At 32.3% G+C, this 26070-nt stretch overlaps 1 protein-coding gene across 2 annotated transcripts; it reads right to left on the bottom strand.

The window, feature by feature from the left end:
- Positions 1–331: 331 nt before the first annotated feature.
- Positions 332–19579, bottom strand: LOC100781646 (protein ALWAYS EARLY 3). 2 transcript variants are annotated; one of them, XM_041011280.1, is made up of 21 exons: positions 18544–19579; positions 14613–14710; positions 14301–14430; positions 13926–14024; positions 13616–13678; positions 12892–12969; positions 12266–12452; positions 11745–11995; positions 11277–11655; positions 10256–10333; positions 9719–9930; positions 9554–9604; positions 7840–8166; positions 7575–7753; positions 6789–7071; positions 5426–5659; positions 3951–4118; positions 3690–3833; positions 3385–3609; positions 2559–2849; positions 332–900 (listed from the first exon to the last, which is right to left on the bottom strand). In XM_041011280.1, the coding sequence occupies exons 3-21, from the start codon at positions 14409–14411 to the stop codon at positions 736–738; spliced, it is 3525 nt and encodes a 1174-aa protein (XP_040867214.1). In that variant the 5' UTR covers positions 14412–14430; positions 14613–14710; positions 18544–19579; the 3' UTR covers positions 332–735. The 2 variants fall into 2 exon arrangements, with proteins under 2 accessions (XP_040867214.1, XP_006600340.1); XM_006600277.4 differs by lacking the exon at positions 18544–19579 and adding an exon at positions 16031–16320.
- Between the last annotated feature and the right edge of the window lie 6491 nt (positions 19580–26070).

Below are 26070 nucleotides of genomic sequence, written 5' to 3'. Positions count from 1 at the left end.
AATTTTGTCAACATTTATCCGAACATAAACAATTATTTATGAAAATATGGGTTCCAGGTTGCTGGATGTAGTTTCTGCTTGGCTTCATATGTATGAGGGAAAAAAAGAGCTGCGTATGTTGTCATAACTCAAGTTACACGGAAAATACAAAAGCAATCCCAATTGTATTTGCACCTACCAGCACAAAACAAAACAGACGGAGAAAAAATGGCACCCATCCATACGTGACAGATTTATTGTAGCTGCACCTACCAAGTTCGATACCAAATTTTGCAACAACACGTGAATTGTTATCAATCTGAATTCGAGATGTGGAAGGCCATCAAGACGGTGAAAGAAAATATAAAGATTACAATTGCAGTTTGGGAATGTACACTAATCAGCCTGTTAACATTTGGCAATAGCATACATAAACTTTACGGCATTTAACATGATGACAATACACATTACTGGTTCTGAATAGGACATGCTACATGCTAGTCCCTCACTATGATTTGATCTTTAAAAATATGTACATCTGAAAAGAGTAAGATATATAACCTTCCCTTTTCTTCCGGCTACAATTGTATAAACAGTTTATAAATAGTGCCCCCTCTCTCAAATGTTAATAGGAAATATCTAGGTCCCAGTGGAGGTAGGTATGTCTCACGAGCCTCCATAGAGATCACACCAGCAAGAGTTGAACCAGCCAAATACCTGAGTATTGCAGATTTACAGAGGAGGAAAGAGTCGTAGCTATGTCGGTATGAGAGCCAATATCTGATTTCTTATAATGCCCATGCATTTCTGTATCTCACCATATATTGGAAGATTCTTTAAAGATAATGGCTGCAAACTGGTGACAGCAGAATCTAGTACCTGAGCAACATCAGCTGGGGGGAATTGTCGTTCCGTACACTTCTGCATTTTGTTTTATCAAAAGATACATTAGGGTGTACAGGTAAAGAATCTTGAATAGGACAACAGATTGAATTACGTATTCTGTAATACTTAATTAACCCGTAACTATCAACTCTAGACTCAATATCTTTGGTCTCATGTGAGCATTTAGATAAAACTCACTTTGAGAATGGTGGCCCTAACTGATTGCTTTTATGAATAAGCAAAGCTGACAAGGGATTAAGGTTTTTTACTGAATAAAAGAAAATTTGAGAATTAACAGAGGTAGGAGTAGGTATATGGTTTAAATAGAATAGAAAATAAAAGAGAAGTTTGAAATTTAAAACTTCAGCACAAGATATCAAGCAAATTTCAATGTTGTAGAAACGAAACGATATATTCTACCTATTTTTTTTCTTTCTGAAATTCAGAAAGCAAATGGAATTAAATTAAATTCAATTTAGCATGTAAAAGTGCACCACAAACATATGTATCACCTATAATGTGTCCAACTTACTATAACCAAGCCGCATCCCTATCCTAATTTCCTAAACTGTTGCATTTAAATTCATCATTAAATGAACCACTTATATTTCAAGCTAAGCCCAGTGGCTTTTTTTACAGGATAATATAGAGTTATCTGCGATAGCATGAATTTAAAAATGCCACTTATATGATTGACATGTTAGAAATAAATATTAAATCTTTCACCTAATAGCTTAAGCTTTTAGGTTCATTGGTTCCTGACATGGTATCAAAGCTCTATGACCAAGTGGTCTAGACTTTGATACTGCTCCCATTCTTCTAAAAAAAGGTTGAATTTCAACACAAGAGGGGTAGGTCTGCATTATTTGCACCTCATGACCATATGATTCTTGGGTGTGAGGGGGTTAGACATATAATATAATCCATTCACGTGTCTTCACAAAACAACTTAAGCTTTTATGACTATTGGTTCATGACAACATATTTGTAGGGATATCAGAAAAGTGAAACATGGCATTGTTAGAATGCTGCAATTTCCACCTTGGTGTTTGACTGTTTGTTCTGTGTCATTATGTCATAATGTAATTGAAAATTTGAAACATACACTTAGCTGTCAGCATAGGTTCATATTTTCTAAACTGAAATTGTACAGGAACATTTTACAACACAAGGGTGTACATCTTAGTTATCCTAAATAATGGGAAGCAATAAGTTATTTTTTATTTTTATTGTGCTGATACTATAAAAGAAACATGGTTATTTAGAAGAACCACAGCCATATTTTGTATCACCTCTAAAAGCTCTAATTTACTTTTTCTAGTTCAAAATTTAGAGTGATGACTTCAAACTAAAATAAGAAAGTTTCAGCAACTCGTGCAAACCACCCTCTATCTTATGGAGAAGTCTGTCTTAAGATAAATTGGTCATTCCCCATAACAATTTAACAATAAATAAAAAAGTAAAGGCAACTGCACTATCTAAAAGAACATATGGTTTAAATATATACTTTTATAACATGGAAAAGCGCCGTAGATATTGTCCACAAAACAGTGAAAAACTGTCAGTGGTTAGCATGAAGTCAGGTTTTGTGGAACTACACAATGATCAAATGACTAAGCAACTGAAAATAGTGAGGGGAGATTGACAATGAAAATCCTTCCAATAGAAATCAAAATCAGTAGGATGCGATTTACCTGAATCACGAACAATGTAGCTAGGCAATGAGATATGAGTTCTGAGGGAATTTTCATTTCATTTTGATCAGATGAACTGTTAAGTTCAGCATCTTGTACATGACAACTTGCCAAGGGGTTTAATACGCTGGCAGTCAATTGATCCTGAGAAGCCAGAGAAAAAGAATCTGTAGGAAGAAATGTTGTGGCTGAAGCAGTAGGTTCGTCCACTGAAAGCTGGTTATTGATAAAATTTATTGCATCCTCAATTCTTTCAACCTTACTTTCTGTCTTTCTTAAATTTGACATAGCCTGCAATGGTTTTTATGAGAAATTACAGTCAAAGTACATCACTAGATTATTGTCAGCCAGAAAATTGAAAATGATATCCTGAGAAAATGTCATGTTATTAATTTATTTAGTTGTAAGGCTCATCAAGGAAGACATGAAAATCCTGTCATAAAAGTGAACCTTTAAACAGATCCCTGCCAGTAGGAAAATTTTCATGAATATTTTTGCTCAAACTTTACCCTGTATTCTTGTTATATATTAATCAAATCCTTAATCTTTTATATTTTTATCCATTCAAGTGAAATTTTCTCTAAAAGGAGACATAATTGACCTTTTATAGATGGTGGCCCGATTGTGACTATCCTGTGCAGTGTATGCAGTTCATGTTAATTATAAAAATGAGAAAAACATGAAAATAAACTATTTGCCTTGAACAGTAAATATTACTCCATAAATAACTGAGTATTAGGTGCTTTGTTTTCTTTAAGTTTGTAACATAAAATTGACTTTGAATGTTGCATTTTCTAATTAGATGCAATTAGCATCCTTTCTATACCTGTGTAGCTTGAACAACCATCATTCTTGCTTTTCTTCTAGAACTTTCAACAATCTCAGTTATATGACTTTGAGATATAGATTCTTGGTTGTGGCAAGCCGAACAATTGGAAGAGCTGGCCTGACCACTAGGATCATCAAAATTAGCCATGGGCTTTAATGACAAAACAGAGGAGCTTGCTTGATATGTGTTGCGTTGCCTCAAGCAAAACAAGGCAGAAGAAACCTGCAGAAGTATAATAAACTCATGCAATTGTAAATTACTGGAATGAGAAGGTGTAAAGGTAAACAATTGAAAATTCATGCCTGTTCATTTGCTTCAGTTAATTGCTTTAGTACTGAAGCATAATTCCTCTTAAAAGGTTCTGAATCCTTTACTGAGTTGTCTCCATATTTCTGGCTCTCTGATACCCCATCGTTCATGTGCTTCAGTTCAGACAATACAAGTTCCTAAAAGTTCAAAATTAACAGCTCAAAACTCATTTTAGAAAGGGATATTTGAAAGACGGATATTTTCTTTTATCGTAACAAGGACAATGGGAAAAACTAAGATGATTTGGGTTACACCTTTTTGTCTAGAGCACGATTCAACTCTGAAATGGCTAATATGTCAGCTTCTTTTGAATGGACATGATCAAGAAGGGACGGTTGAGAACTTGATGCTAGTTGGGCATTACCAATTCCAATCTCACTGCACACAACTTTTGGTTGTGATTTGGAGCTTGAAGAAAAAACCTATGAATTAAGGGGGAAAAAATAAGACAATAAAACTACTTAGGGACCCGTCAGGATAAAAGTAATGAGTTTGTCCACCAAAGGCAAACAACTTGAGAAAGATTACCATTGAGAAAAGCCAATTAAATAAAATGAAAATAATAAAGATGATTATGTTTCTAACTTTGGAGTTGACTTGATGCATTGTTACAAAAAAAAATTCCTACAAGAACTTAGACAAATAGAACTCATTAAGTGATGGGACCTGAGATAGAATTGTTAGAATAGTTACGATTGGGCAGTAGTTGTTCGGAGGTAGGGAATTATTATATTAGATAATAGAGAGGCTAGGTGACATTCAACTTGTTAGCAGTAGGGAACTGAGCATTAACTCTATAATGAAATAGAAACTCCTGGATGGAGAATTCTCTCTTTAAGTCTCTATAATTCAGAATCTCTGAGAATTCAGAATCTGTTTCTGGGTTCCCAACATTAAAGCAAGGAGAGACTTTGACAGTGTCTGAATTGCATCACCTCCAAATATTCAGAGTTAATAGGGCTTATTAGCAATTCAAGATAGATAGAATAAAACCATATATTTCCATTTACAGAAATGAAACAGGATCCTTCTCTCCAGAAACAGTATAATGCTCAATAATGTTTCTTAGCTTCCATTCAAAGACTTCAGATGCACCAATTCTTCCTTTAGCTCAGAATACTCGTTCATTAATAAATTTCTATAAGCTTGCATTGCGGGAATATACACCCAAATTATGATAAAGCAATATTCCTATTCTTTTTACTACACTTTTTTTCTTGTTTCACTGATTGATGGACAAACAAGTTAAAAAAGTCAGAGTTAAGGAATCAGAATGTGCGAACAAGAATATCATAAGCCACAAAAATTAAATCCTAAAAATGATAGAAAATATCTTTTAAATAAACAATGAGCATATAAGAGAAAGAAGAAAATGATCCTTTGACAAGTGTTTTGTGATGAATATTAAGTTCAGACTTTAGAGGCAGTGCCTTGTTCATTGACACCAATTCCATTGCCTTCTTCAATTTTTATATTCCTTTGAAATATTGTACTTTACATAATTCATTTTTAAAATTATTATATTATTAATTTTATTTTTCTGAACTTGGCCTCATGTATGTATAATGATGATTCTAATGGTCTAGCCCAGCCACTGATTAAGCAAACCTTCTTCAAATTAGGAAATACTGATAACTGAACTAATGCATGTTTACACCTTTAAGAATTTGAAACAATCAAATCATCATCATAAAACAGAATTAAATTCCATCTCAAAATAAATTTGTACCTGTTTTGATAAAGTACTGCTTCCGTGCATAGTGGGGGGTATATGAAGATTTTTTATGGTATCCAAGTTCTCACTAGGGGACAATATTGTGTGCCCAGCAACCTTTCTCTGTTTCAGTTTTCCATTAGGCTTGAGCTCAATAAAGTCCTGGTTTATTTGAGCAGAAGAGATATTGTGTTGTATCAGAGACGTAGGCATATTTTCAAATGGATACAGAGGCATGCAGTCAATATCCTGCGATAAGAAAATATGTCAAATTATGCTATTAACAGAGAAAACTGTGAAGTGATCATACTATCTTAGAACATAAATGGGGGTAACAGGATGAAATTAAGGTGAGAAGAGCAATGCAGATATTCAAAAACTATAGTTACAATATAAACTATGCTTAGATTCTCTTTATAGTGTAACAATCCCTACTAAGCTTATTAAAATCAGGATACTACTCAAATTTTTTCAGGGATAGCAGCACCTGATCTATTGAGTTTTAGACCTTTGAGAGAAAACTAAAGAAATCTATTTTTATTGATTCTGAAAAGTGAAGTAACTGTTACAGAGAGATGACTCATATTTAGAGTACTAACTAGACTATGGTTAAGGTCCAGCTGTACCTAACTACTTACAGAGTTACAGTTATACAAATAGAAAAGAAATCATACAGTACACTCAAGTGTATGTTGGGTTTTAGTAAAACCAAGTATAATCTAATAAAGAAAACTATTAGAGTATCCTAAGATCATAGGATTTTATTGAGGATTGCTAGATCATCACAAATAAAAGGATATATACTGTTAAATTTCATGTATATTGAAGAAACTAAACAACAATGAATTTTAAAGCATAAGAGAGGGATAAAATAACTTAATTTGAAATTACAAAATATTTTTTTTTTTTTTGTAGAATAGTACAATCTAAGAAGCATGGATATGACACAGGAAAAGATAAATATGATATGACATGTGTCCAAGGAAACAACAATTTCTTTCAAAAAAAAGACACCACAGATAGTGTAAAACACAAGACAATAATATAAGATTAACATAAAAATGCATATCTTAAATTAAAACAAGGCATCAATGCTCCAAAAGTCAGGCACTAATCATTGGAGATACACAACAAGATCATATTGTCCAAAATCAGGATTTTAATGATTGATCTTTATAATCACCTTTGTACTTGTTATAGAACTTGCTTCATTGGCCAATTACAAATACATGTTATATAATTAAAATGCCTATTCACCGTATCCAATTGGCTTTAATTACAATAATAATAACAACAACAATTTAGGCAGCCGAATGCCTAAGTTTCCTCATTCCTGCCATTATCATTCATTCATTTGTCAAAAGAGAAGAAAACATACCATGACAAATTCAACCCCAAGTTCAGGCTGGTCAAACTGAACCCTATACCTACAGTGGTCAACAGTTAATACACTTCCATCGTGAATCTCTCTCGTCTTTGGATGAATAGCAATAACACGCTGCCCAACAATTAACGGCTGGGCCAAATCAGTAGGAAGTCCTTCCTTGGTACCAGAAAGAATTTCAGCATAATGTGATCTAACAGATTCCCGGTATTGATTAAGTTTATTTTTTTCTTCTATCAAAAATTGCTCTGAAAATCTTCGTGGTCTGCCAAGAGAACTGCATAAGAGTAGATATAGATGAAGTACTTTATCCAGGACCAACTCAACCCCAAACGACAAAAGAAATATAAGAATGTGGAGTGCAAAGATTAAACTCATGACCACCAGGTCATAAAACCTTTAGTACCATGCCACTGACAAACTAAACCCAAAAGCTTAAGCCATCAAGTGAAGGCATGTGGATGCTTGTATATCTCTAATAGACTCAAGATGCACTTGGGTAAACAGCTAAAGTAAGCGCTTATCCAATAAGCTCATATAATATGAGAACTTACGTTATAAATTTAACCATGAAATTTGTTGAAATGATCTAAAAGGTGCTTATTTTGATAAGCTTCACCAAAAAGCTCACTGAAGCAAGCTAAAAAGAGCGTATAGGAGTCATAAGTTATTTTCATAAACCTCAACAAACTTGTAGAATCTTTTCCAGACACCCACCTAATCATGAATGCAATGATAGTCTAAGATGAAGCAAAAATATAAGCATTTTGAATTAAATACCTTCTAATGACACCCCACTCAATACGAGTCAATCTAGGAACATGACCCAATCCAACATGGTCTAAGTACTCCACAAATTCTCTCTTTGAAAACCATGGGTAATCGATAGCACTATAAAACCACTCCAAAGTGCACCATCGCCGCATTTGATATGAAGACAGGCAATTGATAAGCTTTCCCTGTGATAACAAAAGTAAAATTACTTTTCCTAATACAGATTAAAAATTCAATTGATGTCACTGATTACAAATGAAACATTATTAACCTTTTGACTATAAGAGCCATCTTGGAGTGAGGCAATGGATTTCTTATGTTGACTGCTAAAAATATTTCTGGACACCACCAAATCTTGTTGTACCATTGGTTTTGGTTTTTCCATCTTTCTTCTTGGCTTTCCTCTGTTTAATGGACCACCTTGATTAGTTGAGGAAACCTTCATCAGCGAAAAAGATGAATCATCCTTTTCCCCTTTGTCATTAGCGCTTGAAGACAGATTTCCTAACGATTTCACCCCTTTTAGTTGTCTTGAATGTGCTGTAGAAACAGATGACCGCTTACCTTTAACAATGGATTTCTTCACCTCGTCAGTAGCCTACAATGAAGATAATATTTAGACACTGTAACTAGGATTATAGAAACTGGATCAGGATATAACAAGAATAGAATATCAAGAAACGAAGAACAAAACTGTGTTATTCCCCAAGAATGAATTGAATTACAGAAAGAATAGTTCTGGTTCTTCGAGGGACCAGAATCCTCCCCACAATGAATTCCCAATTTCCTAAATACCCCTTCCTAAGCCTTTCTCCCTTTTTATATTCTGCGTACAAGCATCTCTCATTCCTAACTACTTCTAACTAACTTTGCTGACTTATGTAACTGACTCAGGCAGCTCTATTCCATTTTCCCTTATTTCTTCTTTTACACACCTTTTTAATAGGGGGTCACACCCTACCATAGGCTCATGAAAATATAGTAATATACAAGACAACCTCAAGTGCAATTAGTACAAGAGATACTTTTGGGCAAAGCAAGGCAGTATCATAGATTTAGAGGAAGCAAAATATAAAAAAGAAAATTAGAAACAAATTAAAAGCCCAAATAGAAAAGGAAAGCATTTATAATAGAATGCAACATATAAAATATGATAGATAGAGATGTAAAGTACCTATTGATGAGCCTTCACCTAACAGCTTAAAGCTTTTGCTCTTAGGCAAAGACTTGTGAATGTTTTTTTTATAACATTTACCCAAACACGGCTCTCCTAAAAGCTTAAGTTGTTAGGTAAAGGCTCACTAGTAGTTTTATACTTTTATTACATCTCAAACAATACGCATCTATAGAATTTTTAATGTTTAAAGAAAATATAATGAGTTAGGGAAACCAATTGCATGCATGTGCTACACCATGCTAGGAAAAAAAAAAGAAAATGCTTAAATGAGCCAAAGATCAAAGAAGCTATTGTGTAATCATACATCTAAAATTAGTGCCTTTTTTATATGTGTTTACCACTGATAAGTGCAAAAACAATTAATGATAAATGCATGAGTTGTGGACGTTATCATACTTTCACAAAATATCGCAAATAAAGTGAGAAGACAATTTGTCATCAACTGAGACTGGATGGCAAGTTGTAACACAAATGCAAATAGCCAGCACATACAAAGACCCATAAATTGGCTATAACACATTCGATCCTTATACTTCGACTTTACTTTCAAATTGCCTCATAATTTTATATTTTAATTTTCAGCTGTGCATGTCAAATATTTTCAATTGGTTAAATTTCAATTGGAATTATCACATTACAGACAGAAGTCCACTCAAATATTAAAAGCAAGATTCTTATTCTGTCTAAAATTAACAGTTCCATTTGAAGTTACACCCAATTGAAAAAAGAAAAAAATAAGGACCACACTAGAAAGAAATAAGAGTCAAATTATATATCATTCTGGGTTTAATAATCAATAACTGCACACCTTGGATTTCTGGGAACCACTTAAATGAGAACCAGTATGAATTTCATCGTACTGCAACAAAAAAGATACGTCTTACTTGCATAGAACAAGTCAAATATTACAGAAAATATTAAACAAGGAACTATAAACATTTCAATTGAATGCTAGAAAATAACCAATTCTTACTTTCAAGTTAAAAGATTTTTGTTTCCTTTTCCTGAATCCTGCATTAAGCTGGTGTGCTCCTTCTGCTTCAGGAACAGCAACTCCATTATCAGAAAAAACCTTGCCCAATTTACTTGAAGCAGTGCTTTCAATCCTAGGAAATACTTTATGTGTTTCCATTTTAGATTCATCAACAGCATCATGGTTTCCTTCCTTGAACTGTGCAGATGACTCTGAGACACAGAAAAGATTTAGACAATCATAAAGCATGACAAGAAAGGATTTTCCATACAATAAACAGATATTTTCTTTGGCAGAGGTGGAAGGAACTCAAGAATGACAGATTGTAACAGATATTATGCCATTTTATGAATTTTGTTAAGCATATTGCAGGAAGAAACAGAATAGAGAGAAGAAAAATACAAGGTAAAACATTGCAAAAGAAATGTAGTCCTTGGAATTTTATTATTTATTCAGATTGATCTACAGGAGATGGGAGAAGGAATAGTTTAAATAATAGTCTAACATTAATATGTTAATAAAACTTATATGTCTTACCGGTATCAGGGTTCGTTACTGGCAGCATCAAAGATAAATCAGCCAAAGTTTTCAGAGCATCAAAAGCAGAACCTTCATCTACAAAGAGAGAAGTAAAGGGAAGGGAGTGGAGGATGATAACATCAATAAAAATTGCGCTTTAGGTGGGAATACAGGAAAAATTTGAAGCCTGAGAAAGTGGTCAGGGGAAAAGTGAACAAGACATAGTAATACAAATTACAAAATTCAAACAAAATGTACAACTATTCTCATCAAAAATATTTTTAAGGTCTAACTAGTATATAAGGTTTTAAAGTTTAAAAGAGAGTATTGTGCTAGAGGTTGCATCATGTAAACATCAAATTCAATTAATCTATCTTGAATCCTATTCAATAATGAAAAGTAAAAGGAAATAGGTACATAAGTTTCTTCTCCAATTGATTTTATTTTCCTGCTCAAACATTGCCAAGTAGGCAAGTACAACAACTCTGTTCACCAAAATCATGAAACTCTTAGTGAACAACCAAAAAGGCTTGAGTAGTACAAATTCACTTCATGCTGAAATCTTCCAATAAAATTTTAGGCCTATAAAGACTTCTTATGCATGTTAATATTTCAAGGACAAAACAAAATTTAGCTTTCATTCCAAAAAAACAATGTTACAAAACAAATTGGATGATGAAAACATAACAAAAAATGAAAAGTCATAACCATAAAACCAAAGAGGCATGTAATAATTCAAACACCATGATTATAACATGTATCCTTTTATTTATTAAGAAAGAACAGCAACATATTCTGGAGTATGAGGTCCTTCTTTCAGTATGAAATACACAGTATGCTCTGCTTAATCTAAAACCAATCATGTTGCCTTATTGTCAATCATTTTATGGCAGAAAACTTACCACACTTGTTTAGTAAAATAAAAAAATTAAGCTAAGCACAAAGTTTCAGTTAGAAATGGCAAGCCATGTGAAGATATCAGTTATAAAAAGGACAACCAACTTTATGAGGAAGGGGAATTAAAGCAATTACCAAATACCTTTCTCTAACCGTAGCTTTTTACTTTTCGTCCTGGAACCCTTGTAAGAGGACCTTGCATTTTTCGCATCTGCAAAATCTGTGACAAAATCCGATTTGATAAAACTAAGATTTTTACCGTCATCTGTTCCACTGGAGGCTTCCTTTACGTCATTCAAATGCTTGTTTAAATTCTCTCCCGTCTCAAAATTCTTCCCATATTTTTTAATTTTCTTTTCTTGATTCCTTTCTCTTCCAGTATTTTCTCTACCACTCCGATGAATTGTTTTTCTAGAATAATCTTCATTATTTCCTTCTGTGCTTCCTAAACTCAACTCAGAACTACCATCATCCAAATCAGAACTGCAAAAGTTTGCTCCAGCTATTTCTGATTTAGGATGCTGAAAATAGTAACTACCTAGAATAAGTATTTATTTTAAAGAAATAACAGAAAAAGACAACTGATGATGTTATAGAAATAACTTGTTACCTTCTTCCCACTTTTCAGACCCAGTGAAGGCACAAATTTTTTGTCTGGTGATCCAGAAATTTTCGAAGAGCCACCTCTTTGTGAAGCCTCTGTCAATGCTAATGCAATCTTATGAGCAACATCATTAGTATCAACCATTTGTTTGGAGCCCTGCCTGGCAGATGAAAAAAACCTATCCCCATTATCTTTACCAATAGAATATGAAATAGGGACACGGGGAGTCCTTTTTCGAACAGCATGAGGCCTAATTCCTGAAACAAAACCACAAACAACAAAAGGGAAGAAGAATTGAAGCAATTAATGGTTGGAAAAAATCCCTTCTAAAGTTCGTATATACAAAATATAATATCTTCAAAAGATAAGCAGCCTAACATGTTGAGAATAAGAGGAAAAATCTTCCAAATTTCATCAATCTTATTGTAACAATTAATGGTTGGAAACCAAAACAAAAGAATGTAGAGGTACATGAGAAAATAGAAGCAAAGTAATGTGTTCACATGTATTTTGACATATCAACCTACCAGAATGTCTCTTCTTCAACAATGACAGGCAACCATCACCTGATGCAACAGAATGTGACTGAGAATGATCTGAAAAGTGGCCTTCTAATGCTTTACTGTCACTTAGATGCTTTCCTCGCAAACGCTTTTGAGACTTTTTAGATATTTCTGCATCGTCATTGCTTTCTTTACCACTGTCACTTCCTCCCTGCCAATTAAAAGCATCATATTTTAATTGCTTATGAACAGTTGTCAAAAACTGGCCGTGTTACCTATTGCAATTTATACAAAATTTATAATATAACCAGTGCCAACCCATAATAATTGAAGGAAATTTGTCTTTCATTCATTGATTTATTTGCTGCTGGGGGGTGGGGGGAGGCAGAGATTCCAGATCAATAATCAAATTATTACCTCCTAAACACTGCTTTGGATAGACAAAAGCTACCTACTACTCTTGTTAGAATAACAAACAGTACATGTATCATGTGTTAAATGAACTCATAGAGCAGCCACAAGATTTGTAATGAGGAGGGGAAATCTTTAATATCACAGCTACCATAGAGCAGCCACAAGAAAGTTACAAAATCTGGTAGACCAACGCAAATGTTCAGTAAAACTTGCCAAAAATTTAAACTCATTCTTACCAGAACACTATAATGATCTGTCATCATTGCTATCAGTCCAACAACAGAAGCAGTACCCTCTGGAAGAGATAAATATGCCTAAAAATAAAGCCAAAGATTAGCATGTCTTACAAACAATATACCACACTATATAAAATCTGTACTATTGAGATTTGTCCCTTAACCAATGACATAAACTAGACAAACTTTATTAAAAATTGTAATAAAAAAAATCGAGGGGGGGGGGGATCCGGGGGCATGGGCTTTAACATTGGCAATGGAAATCAGTAGAATGATAAATCACAACCTGACCCACTAGCTAGGAGAAATGAATCATGTACTGGCTGCTTGAATATTTAAAACAGATATTCATTAAAGGATTCAGCAGTTTTTTCAGGAAGACATCCTGCTTCTCTCTTTTTTGTTCTTCATATAGATATTTAAGGAGGAATTGGGGGAAAAAATAAAATAAAATATTCACTTGTTTAGAAGAGAAATTATGAAGGGTAAAAAATCTTGTTTTCCAGTTGTATAGAAGAAGATACAAAATAGCTCCAGAAAGGGTATTGAAAGATACAGGAAATATTAAAAAAAATTACAAAGCACGCCCTAAGTACATATCTCTATACATGAATTTTAGTATGTCTTTTACAATCTTTTTATTTCCGTGTAAATAGTGAATACGTGGTGTATGCATTTCAGAAACATAAGTAAATCAAGATGTTGAAGCTTGTACTGCTTTTACCCTATTCATAGTGTACAGGGCCTCTACCATTTCCACAGATCTATTATGCACTGCAAGAGCAACCTGTAAACATAGGTAAAAATGTCACTGAAAAGGACAACATGTTCAGTAATAATGTTGCACAAGGAAATTGCAGTGCATTCAACAAGGTAGATTCACAAAAAAAGACATAACCTTGTGCAACTTTCTGTGGAATTTTAAGCAGTATTACTAAATATGTGGCCCATTTATTAGACAAAATCTTGATCATGAAATTTGACCTATAGCCTTTATTCAATAAAAAGCACCTTATGACTAGACTAGAACTAACCTTCTTCCAATCTTTCCCATATTTACGGTAAGCTTCATAGAAATGCTCAAGCTCCTCCTTATTCCATTGTGGCCCTAACATGTCAGCCAATTTTCTCTTCTGCAAATCATTGAAATTCAAAAAACAATTATAAGTTAAGAAATAGAATCCATAATGCCTGACCAAGTTAACCAAACTTTTTTCAATACCTAAGTATACATTGACAAAATGCTAAAAAAATATTATAATGACTTCTTGACAAGAGCACTCGGGCAAAAACAATAAAGAGCAAAGGCAAAATTTCTTCCTTTGTTTTAACTCAGTACATGTATAAGAAAATAATTCCTTTCTAAAGACTTAAAGAAACAAATTCACCTTCTGAATACCAGGACTCACCTTCAGCCTATTTTTGCTAGCATTCTCTGTAATTTTGTCTTTACTAGATGCAGCCTCACGAACAGTAGAAAACCTCTTATTTACACTTCTAGATTTCCTAGAAGGAGCCATAACTGATTTCCTTAATTGTCTGAAAATTACCAGAAAGGAAGAGGAGTAAGTGAAACAAAATGTTCAAAACAAATACAATCTAATTAAGTAAATACACTATAACAGTTTAGTCAGAAAAAAAAAATAATTACATCCTAACATGAGAGTTAGAGAGACGAGAGAGAGAGAGAGAGAGGAGTCATAGAAAAGAAGGTTCCATACTTGAGAATCTAAAGCTGTTCAAACTGAAAGGACACCTCCTTTCCCTCTACAAATAATGTTGATGAGGAGTAACAGGTTCAAAACCCAGAAGATGCATCCTGTAAATCAAAAGAATATAACCTCAAGTTTTCTAATGAAGAATATAGCATATTTTATAATGAAGGTAGTAGTGGGTATTCACCAAAAAAAAGTCTGTTTTGATTGCATATATAATGCAGGCTTTACAGCTACAACTATAGTGCACCATATTTCAAAACACCACGATTCAAGCTATTAATGCCAACTTAAGAATCACTTTAGCTACAAAAACATTTGTCTGTACTCTGAACTACATACTAGGTCAGGTGGTAGCAGAGTGTACTAAGGCAAACTACAAGTTGAACACATTGAGCAGAAATTAGATTCTTAAAACTCAATTAGACCAAAAAAAAGTTAAGACAATAAAATTTTGACACTAAATAAGGTCAATACATACAGAGCAAAATGAGTATGGAAATACTCTAAAACTGAAAAGAATATAAAGATTGAATAAAAGCAATATTGGAAAGAATATATTAAAGAAAGAAAAAAGAAAAGAAAAAAAAAGAGGACCAAATAACAACATAATCCCATCCTTTTATTAGAAACCAGACAGGCCAGTTAAGAGCTATATGGAGGTCCAACTGCTCTTGCCCTCTGTGGAGAGTGCATGCACCATGATGAACCACAAGGGACAACAGACCTTAGCCCCTATTATTGCACCAATGAACAAACTACTTTTATTCAGAGACTTTCCAAGTCCAATCCCCGCCTCCTCCAAAAAAAGAAGATGCAAAACTTTAACATCATCGTGCAACCATTTGCCAAAACAGTAGACAAGATGCTGAAACACCTAGAGAGAACTGCATCTTAAACTCTCTATGTCAACCATTCCACGTTTTCAAATCACTTGCATGAACTTTTTTCACAATCTTTCGACAATCCAAATTCAGAAACACACAAACATGAAGACACGGCAACATCTAGCAGAAAATCCACACCGAAGCTTGAATTTCAATTCAGCGATAAGAGAAACGAAAAGCAGAAGTCTCAGTGAAAACGAGAAAAAGCAAAATCACAGCTCCACACTGCAGTTTCTCAGCTGAGAAAGAAAACAGACAGAAAAGGAAAAACCAGCAAAGGCATGTGCGAAGCAGAAGAAGAAATTCAAAATCCACAACTAGAAATGAGGTGATTCAGTGAATTTATCCCTAAGACCCACCGAACCCCGCATTTGAGTATATAAACCCGAAACCAAACGCGGAATTGGAATATTCCGCGAAATTTCCCCTTTGATCTAGCAAGACAGGACCGAAATTGGGAATCCGAGGAAGAAGAAAAGCCCTCGCAAAGAGAGAAAAATCAGTGAAAGGAAGTGAAGAGAGAGAAGAGAAGCTCACCGATCAAAGAGAATCTGGATTACGAATGGAAGCTGCGAGAGAGGGATCTATCAAGTGCCAGTGAAGAGAAGAGAATGATGAACAACAACAACTCCGAGTTGTGAAATGAATTGTGATGGCGTTGTTGTTGTTGTTGGCGTAAACAAAACCAAATGGAAATGAAATCGGGGGTATAACCGCGAAACTTTAAAATAATAGTACCATTTTTTTTATTTCTTCTCGCTCTCCGCTCTTGAATTAACGCCCTCGAATTTGTTCCCCCACCCCCGAATAAAATTTTAAAAATAAAACTCCCATGAGACGAAACAGGAATTTGGGCTTTATTAACTGAGTTGAAACTTAAGCTAGTTTAAATACAATTATATATATATATTACAGTTTCAATAAATTTAACGACACAATTTTAATGTTAACAAAATTGATTAGCAATGAACTCATATCGCACAAAAATTTGGATTTAATTTTAAGTTATTTGAATAAATTAATTGATTACTAAGTTATAATTAAATTATTTGAGTAAGTTAGTGTTAGTTATTCAAGTTAGTTATTTTCTATCTTTGTATAAATACATCAACTAATTCTAAAACTATTTTTCATTTGTCTTTCATTTTTTTTCATTCTTTATTAGGAATGGCAACTAAAAATACTCTTCACTAAAAACAGATGTTTTTATTTATAAAGAGAGATTTAAATAAATTAAAATATTTTTTTATTCATAAGAATTCAAGAAAATAAAAAATAATTATTTTATGCGATTCTGACCACCAAACATGCTGAAGCTTGTCCCCCATCAAAGATAAGACAAAGTATAAAACAAGTACACTCCCCATTCTGCTAGCTATCATGTCCACAGAAATCCATATATGTCAATAGAGATTGTAAAGTAATAATCATATCACAATATCACATGTTATTTGCTACGGCCTACGGGAAAGCTCGAGCGAGCAAACTTGCTTGGTGAGTAATGCTAACTGTTTGTTGAAAACGCCCAAGTAATTCATTACATTTTTACATCACTTGACAAGGAGTTTCGGATCAATGTCTTTTGTTTTGCGTGATAGCACGGATGCAGATCAACTTGGACACTACTTCAAAAATCAAAACGTGAATGATAATAACCAAATAAATAAGTGGATAAACTTTGCAAATGCAGGGTGTTGCAAATTGCATGAAGCCCAAGTACTGGACTTGGAAGTTTATTGTTTTTCTTCAATCAATTGATAACATGAGCATTCCCCCTTCATCTGGAGTTCAGCATTCCCCTTCATCTGGAGTTCAGCATTCCCCTTTTGCTCACCCAGGAACAAACACTTGATAACATGAGCATCTACTTCCTTGGGCATATCATGCTATTCTATGCAGAGTGAAGATCCATTTCCTAACTTTCTTCTTCCCCCTCTTGATATGCATACCTCTTTCCTAATTTGATCTTAGAACCGGCTTGCAACTTTCAGGACAAAATTTAGTGGATAAACTTGTACGGCTTCATCTCAACCAAAGAATATAAAAAAGAAAACTACAAGGAATCACTTTTGTCACAAACCAAAGCCATCTAAATAGTCGCAATGATGCATGTGAAAAAGAAAACCGAATCAGTAAAAGGAGAAATCAAGCAATGCGAATTCCCAATTATACACATTCAAACCAGTCTTAAACATGTGAAATAAGTTCATTTGTGATTGCTAGTCACTAGTCTGTAAAATTGTAAATGAAGTTCAAAACAAAGCTCAGACAAGATTGGTCTAAGAATTCACTGGGCTTGGGGAGAAACTTTTTTTCCCCATTAATAGGGAACTCTGAAAAGCATACATCAAAGTTGGTATAACAATGTAATTCATCGTTCAAGTCAATGCGTTATTTACAACCATATACTCTATAATTCAGCATGAAAGATGCATAAAAAAGTCAAATAATCACCTATGAATTTAAGAATCAATAGGGCTATTGCCAAATAAATAAATAAAATCTGAATCCTGTGGTGAACAAACATCAAACCATACAACTTAAAATGTACTAGTTTAGTCCTCCTCAGTTTACAATAAACCACACAGAAATAGTCATCTACTGCAAAATAAAAACGGCTACTCAGAAAAGCATATCATATCATGTCTGTTTTATGAAGAGTAGGTGCTGTACCTCAATAGACAAATAGCTTCTTTTAGGTATAAGCTCATTTCACTAAAAGAAAAAAATGAAACAAGACAAGCCAAAATCTGGAACAACTCTACTAAATACACACATCCCAGAAAGGATTAATATGAAATTATGAAATAAGCAGCAATGTTTAAATTAAATAATTCACACAAAATAACCTGCTTGACTGGTGAGAAGAACAGCATCCTCCCAAAAAACCAGATAGAATTTGACCAAGAGCAACAATTTTATATGCAGAAATAAGTATTATAATGCGATTGAGGATGTTACCAAATAATCTTCCAAATCAACCCGTATTTGCCTGGTTTATAGAATGGTCCATTTTTTTGACCGGAAATATCCATATGAAATCTGTTTACCTGTTTTATATAGCTGTATTGCACATCCAACATCTTTTCCCAATTTTATTTTTGCAATCACCAATGTACTAATGAGCATAGGCATGCACATCAACATCATGGAAGCTCCAGAGTCTTTGTAGTTTGTACCAAATACAAAGTTCACAGTCCTACCAGAATCTGACAAACAGGATTAGTTTTAAAAGCACGCCAAAACATAGCAGGATTCAGACAAGCAAATAATTTAACTAAACCACATTGTATGAAATCGGGTCATTTAAAAAAAAACAAGGTCAAACTACATACAATTTAAACTCACAAATATGATCAATCCTCACTTTCATCAAAGGACTAATTTTAATTTATTTAGCTTCTGCAGGAAAACATTCAACAAATTTCCACATGCAGAATAACAAATCCCATAAACAAGCTATGCTAGCATGATTGTTACTCAGATTTTCAGTAGACACAACACAACAAGGCTGTTACAACTAGAAGCAAGTTTTCTTCTTATTCTCCTTGCTATTGGCAACATTCGCATTCATACTTTCCTTATACATGTTCAACAAATGAGAAGAATGTTTCTTATAAGGACTCAGAAACTCGTCCAGGAATCTTTTCTCAGACATAACAAAGGGCGTGACCATGCTGCCGCGCCTTTCCAATAGGATACTTGACAAGCTCCAGAGAACTCCCACCTAAAATCCTAACCCAATAACTGAACACGGCATCAATCTCATCAGGTTCCGTCAGCATACAATAAGGACAATTCTTAAACGCGAGAAGAACGTGTTCGTGGGACCACCCCCACTTCTTGTAAACCCTAACCGTCACATCCCTAATTGCTTGAGTTCCTGAAGCGTGTCGGGTAAGTCGGAGGAGAGCAGCGTGGCGAGGAAGGCAAGGACGGAGTTGGGGGTGTCGAGGCGGAGCTTGCGGGAGGTGCTGATGGCGGTGTTCGGAGAGAAGCCGCAGTGGGTGATGAGGTAGTAGACTGTGAAGGAGTCTGGGTCGGAAATGCTGCTGCAGAATTTGAGAAAGTGTCATACCACTCCTCATAATCTTATACTACTATGGTATGTTCTTACTTTTTTTTTTTATTTTGGTTTTCATAATTTTTTATTTTTTTTATTTTACCTCTACTATTTTTTTAATTAATTTTTATTATTCTTATATCTTTTAAAATATTTTTCCTGATCCTTTATTTTTAATTTTGAATTATTGTTGCCCTTCTAAAATAATACGTCTCCGTTCTTTATCTAACTTTTAAGTTTCATGGTTGTTATGTAAATATCATAAAATCTTTTGATTATAATAAACTAATTTTGGATTTTCATATTTTATCTCTTTTTTCACTCCCTAAATTAAATAGAGATTAAAAAAGAGTAAAGATATATTCTTACTTAATAAATGAATAATTAATGAGACCTTCAACTTTATAAAGTCAAATAAATAGAAATATTTTTTAAAATCAAACAATTAAAAATTTAAATGATAGGAGTAATCATTCTCAATTTTGTGCCTTTGATTTTTTTTTCTACATATTCAAAATGTGAAATTTGTTACTGCATTAAATTCACATGCATATAAAGCATGAAACTCAATTGATGTTAAAAAAAAAAACTCATAAATACAACTAAGATGAACCCAGGAAGTAAGTCTTCTTTTTTTACCATTTTCATTATTTTTCTGACTTCTTTCTTTTGACATTAGTTGGAATTTTTAATTTTATGGAAATAAATCCAGTAAATAATTTGTACATCTTGAAATAATAATTAAAATAAAATCATGTCTCAAAATAAATAAATAAAAAGATCATCATTATTTGAAGATGACAGCATTTACCCAAACTTGAAAGGTAAATAATCAAATGATTAAAATTTGATTTTAGCTTTTGTGAAATACTTTTCTTTAATTTTTATCACTTTGAAATCTATAATCATTATTTTTTTCCTAACATTCATTTCAAAGTAGGTAAATCATATACCGGCATTAAATCGGTCTAAAAGTGAATTTAAACTTAGTGACTTTATATTATCAACATACTTGAATTAAGGTTTAAGTTTATTTTTTATTCTTGTAGATTTATCATTATACAATTTAAGTCTCTAACATTTTTTTATAAGACATTTGGTCTCTCGTTTGTGAAGTTTAACAATTTTGGTCATCATTAACTTATTGTTAATTTTTCAAAAATAAAATCGATAACATTATAAACCAAAAAATATGTTGATATGATACTGAAATTATGTTGGTATTCATAGGATTGATGCGACATATTAGTATATGTTAAACTATCAAAATATATGTTAATATCATATCATTATTAATATGTCATTTTCGTTAAAATTTGATCATAAATTAATGCTAAAATAAGATTGCTATATTTAGAAAATGTGAAGAGAAAATGTATAATAAAAAAATCAAGAAACCAAAATTTTATAATCATGAAACTACAAATATGATTTTGTTGAATTATTAAATAACATGATCGTATTTTTGTTGTTTCATTTATTATCGTTTTTACTAAACGAATTCCATTGAGAATGATACAAACAAATGATGTGCTCGCCTTTCTTAGGATCATCTCCTACCTGAACACCACCAAAACCACAACACTCACAACAACAACATGAATCTCGACAGGGGTGGCACAGTGTGGTGTTGCTAGGCTCTCATTGGCACGAATCTTGATGGGTAAATGTGGGTGATGAGATGCACATAGTTGTGCTGGAGGATGACGTTGGGGTGCACACAGTGCTGGAGGGTGGTGGTGGTGGTGGCGTGACAACTAAGGTGGGGGCACGAAGACGCAATGGTGCTAGAGGACAAGGCTATTGTTTGTGCAACAAGGTGATGCAAGTGTGAGGCCTGACTGAAAGGGGAGGGAGTGTAGGAATTTGGTAAGTGGGCAAAAGAAGAATTTCACAGAACTTGGTAGGTAAATAGCAAATTGGGTAGTGAAAATAATAGTTTCTAATTAAAATGGGCCTTATGACAAATCACATATGGATGGAACCCAATCTTTTGGACTTCAAGTCCAAGAATATCTTGTTGACCAAATAAAAACTTAACAATAGATAAATGTGATAAAAATTGTCGTGATAGACGTATTGATTTTAAAATTTTGAATCTAATGTAAATCAAGTTGGAGGACGCGTGAAAAAAGAGCATCTCATAAGGTTTTTATTATTATTTTATAATACTTTATTTAAAGAAGCTAAAAAAAAAAAAAAAAAACTGGTACTCAAACCAGTGAGTACTAGTTTAATTTTATAACATATTAGTATTTGTCAGCTATCCGTAGAAGTATTGATTAACTGATATGGGTTACAGAATTTCTTAATCTCCTAGTAAAATATCATTCTCTTGTGTAATTTGCCAAACTCAAGGATGAGTGTAGTAAGGAAGTAAATCAACCAAATAACCCCATAATCTTGCTAGGCTTCTAGGTTCAATGTTAACATCCAAGTTTTTTAGCCTATTCTTCTTTGTATTAGTGCAATTATCATGAATGATAAAAAAAAGTACAGTATGATGTATGACGTGATACTGTGATGGGATTAAAAGGAACGTTGAGATTAAAAAAACGCTGGATTAAGAAGAAAATTCGCACTTAGTTTTGAATTATAATTATAATAAAACAGAAAGTTAAATAAAAGAAAGTAGAAAAAGATCTGACCAACATTTTGGTGGGTGCAGAAGTGGAAGTGGAAAAGAATTGGTGGGGTTTGGAAGTAGCGTCCAAAAAAACGAGTAATTGCGTCATACTCATGCGCCACCTGTACGGATCTCCGAATACATCCATCGCATATCCACCGTCCGATTCTGCACTCACCTCTCATCTCAGCCATTCGTCTTACTTCCCATTCATTGTCACCAACTCCCTATCACGTTTTGTTTAAATCTTTCTGCCACGAACGCGCGTTGGGACCACGTACCATCCACTTTTCCACGCCAAAAAACTAAATACGAGGTTTACACTCCTCTTAGGAGTTAGGACTCTTAACGTTTTAGATTATACGATATTTTTTTTAAATTATAAAATAAATATTGTTTTACAAAAGTAATATTATATTAAATATTTTTTAAGATTATCCTCAATTAATATTTACTTAAAATAAAATAGTGTATGAGAAAAATAAATAAGTTATTAATTAAAGAGATAAATATATATTAAAAAGTTATATAATCGGTGAGTTTGTTTAAAAAAATATATGTAAGTATTTTTTAAGAAGTATATGAAATTTACATCTTAAAAAAGAAAAAAAAATTAAGTAAAAACAATTCAGACGCATACATTAAAAAATTATTTATTTTATTTTTAAAAATAAACTTAAACAAACTAGTCTAGTGTTTTATTTTAAGTTTAATAAATTAATTATATTTCTTAACATCTGTATCAAAACTTTAAACATCATATATAATATAGAAAGTATAATACAATAACATTTTATTTTCTTAAAATTTTAATCGTGTTTGATTAATTTTTGTTTGTCAACACTGTGTTTGATTTTGGTTTTAGAGTTCATGATTTGAATTCTTTAAAGTTAAGCAACCTTTCTTTGCTGCTTTTGCGGTTGAAGCAAATGAGGTGTTGTTGTTTATACAACCACAATTGCTTATACACAAACAGCATTCTTTATTAGTTACTTAACAATAAAAATAAAAAAAAAAAAGCAAATTTTCAATCTTATAATAAACAAAATGAGCAACAAAAAGGGAAGAGAAATCAATAGAAACACCAAAGTCTAACATTAGAATCAAACCAAATCCATAATAGAATGAAAGCACAATCAAAATCAAATACAGAAAGTAGTTTTTTCCTTTAAATCACAAAATCAAATTTGGAACCCGCGGGGTCTAAACAAATAACCAAACACTATAAATGTAGATTTGACTTGTGAAATAAAAAATATTCAAGCTTGACTCATTTATTTTGACTAAATTAATAGAAAGCTTGGACTTATCTTATTTAACTCGTTGATAACCTGATTATTTTTTGCTTTTGTGAAAAATTTTCTTAAATGAATTTTTAAACTTATTAATTTAGCATTTTATAAAGCTTTTCAAAACTAGCTAAAAAACTACAAATAGAAACATGTCGTAAATTAACTAATATACATTCATTTTTATATATATATATATATATATAAGTTAGTGCATTAGCAAGTCTTAAAAACATGTGTTAACATATATTTACTTTTTTTTGTTGTTGAAGTACATTAACAAATTAAAACTTAGGTATATTTTAAGATAATATTTAATGGTTGTTATAGTTGGAAAAAAAAAGTTCTCTTTTAGTCATACACTTAAGAATATCCCATTTTAGTCCTACATGTATTATTTTTAATCTCCTTTAGTTTTGATCATATTTTTTAATCCATTTTAGTCAGTATGGTGAGGTCCAAAAGGAAATAAAAATGGCATGCGTAAAGACCAAAATGAGATGTTTCTAAAGTAAAGAGGGAACTTACTTTACCCCCTACACAATATAATAAAGAAGATTCGTCAATCAACAGAATCTTATTAGCATATGTTCATTGTAAATGGTGTCATCGTGTAACAGTACGAAATATGAATTGAATTGTTGCGCTGTTCGAGGGGCAAACAAAAATCTCACACACACGCGTATATACGACATTAATTGGTTCCCAACTAATCAAACTTTGATGAAGTAAATCCCCTTTGATCTTTCTAATGAAACAATTAAACAAACCCTGCAAATATCACGTGTCTTTTTGGGTATAAACAGTAGCATGTCAACATTTGAAAGCTACCCAATGAGATGTAAATCTAACATAACATAAAAGCATTACGACAAACAATTGTATTTTAAATGTAAAATGCCTGTTGCCAAGACAAATTTGCCCTCGTTGTTTTACATATGCTACATGGTTATGGATAAATTAATTTAATAAAAAAATATTAACTAACTATTTTAATAAGAGTTCAAATTCTATGTATTATTAGTGTAAAAAATTGATATTATCAACATAAAATAACATGATAGGCATGAATTTTAGGATAATTATTATAAAAATTAATAAATTTATCATATATAATAATTTTTAATTAAATAATATATATATATATATATATATATATATATAATTACATTATCAATATATAACCTATATATTTTCTCGTTTAATAATTTAATTTTAAACCATAATCGTGAAGCGAAGAATGAAAGACTATCTGGGAATGACTAACAATTAGCAGTCATTGTCTGTGATCACATTAAATGTAAACCTTGAATGTTGTCTAGCGCACTAATTTTGGTTTCCTTTCAAAATACTTTTAACACGCAAGGTTTTATTCTCTATATGAAGACTTGATAGCTCATAGGGAGATAATATCTCTTATGTCGGGTTTTATTCATTTTTGTTTTCACACTTGAGTTTTACAAACTGTCTCGACATTTGCTAACTAATTATATATGAATTAATTGTCTGAGAAGTATATAATAAATATAAGCAAACTGTTTTTCATAAAATATGTTTTTTAAAACAAGAGAGATTGAATGACGCTGTCCAAAAAAAAAAAAAAAAACAAGAGAGATCAAACATACAAATTGATCAATCTATGAATTGTTTGAGGATTATAATTTACCACTTAAATTATAACGTACCAAAGCTAATATATACTATCTGAAAATTGATTGCACACATTTTTTATTGAGTTTAATAAATATACATTAGTTATCGGTTGTTATGTCAATTAATTAAAATTATTTTTTGTGTGACTTTTAGGACAATCATTATGGATCGAAGTAAACAAATTTATTATATATAGTAATATGATAATGGTAATTTATGATGGGATACTAGAATAAAAAAGCTTTGTATAGCCCATGTTCTTTTTCTTCTTGTTTAGTATTTGCAATAAAATTAACAAAAATTGTAATAATTCATATGTCATAAATAGTGTTCAGGTTTTGCTAACATTAACTTGTGAAAATAAGAAAAAAGTTATAAAATCTATATCATGACGATTAACACTCTATATTATGATAATTACGTTATTTGGCTCCTAGACAAAGAATGCATTGAAACAGTTATCGTGTCTCTCGTATGTATTCTCACTCGCTCGCTATCATGAGAGTCCAACATTATGATAAAAACAAAAACGTTACACCATGTTGTTGCTCAACAACATAATTGTTTTTTTCATAAGCAAAAGGTATATACTCAGCAACATAATTGTAGGATGATATAAATTGCGGACTGGAAAATCTGTATGGCATGAAAAAAAAGTAATTAAAGGAAAGGAATAATTAATTCATAGAGTTATTGAATATAACTAAATTTAATTGTTTTATTGGTATGTAACCCGAATTTTAGAGTGTATACCTTTTTACTGCGCGCGAAAAGCTATTATACTACTCAACAACTCATTACCGAACAAATACTACTTAACAACTTTACAAATTTTTTAGCTGCATTATTCCATAAAAATGAAAAAAAATAAAATGCAATGCAATGAAAGTAAGTCCGTATTGAAAAAAAAAAATTTAGCACGAGATCGTAATCGAACTCAATCATT

Source organism: Glycine max, chromosome 17, assembly GCF_000004515.6.
Source record: "Glycine max cultivar Williams 82 chromosome 17, Glycine_max_v4.0, whole genome shotgun sequence".
NCBI lineage: Eukaryota > Viridiplantae > Streptophyta > Magnoliopsida > Fabales > Fabaceae > Glycine > Glycine max.
This window is presented reverse-complemented; position numbering and strand designations above follow the sequence as displayed.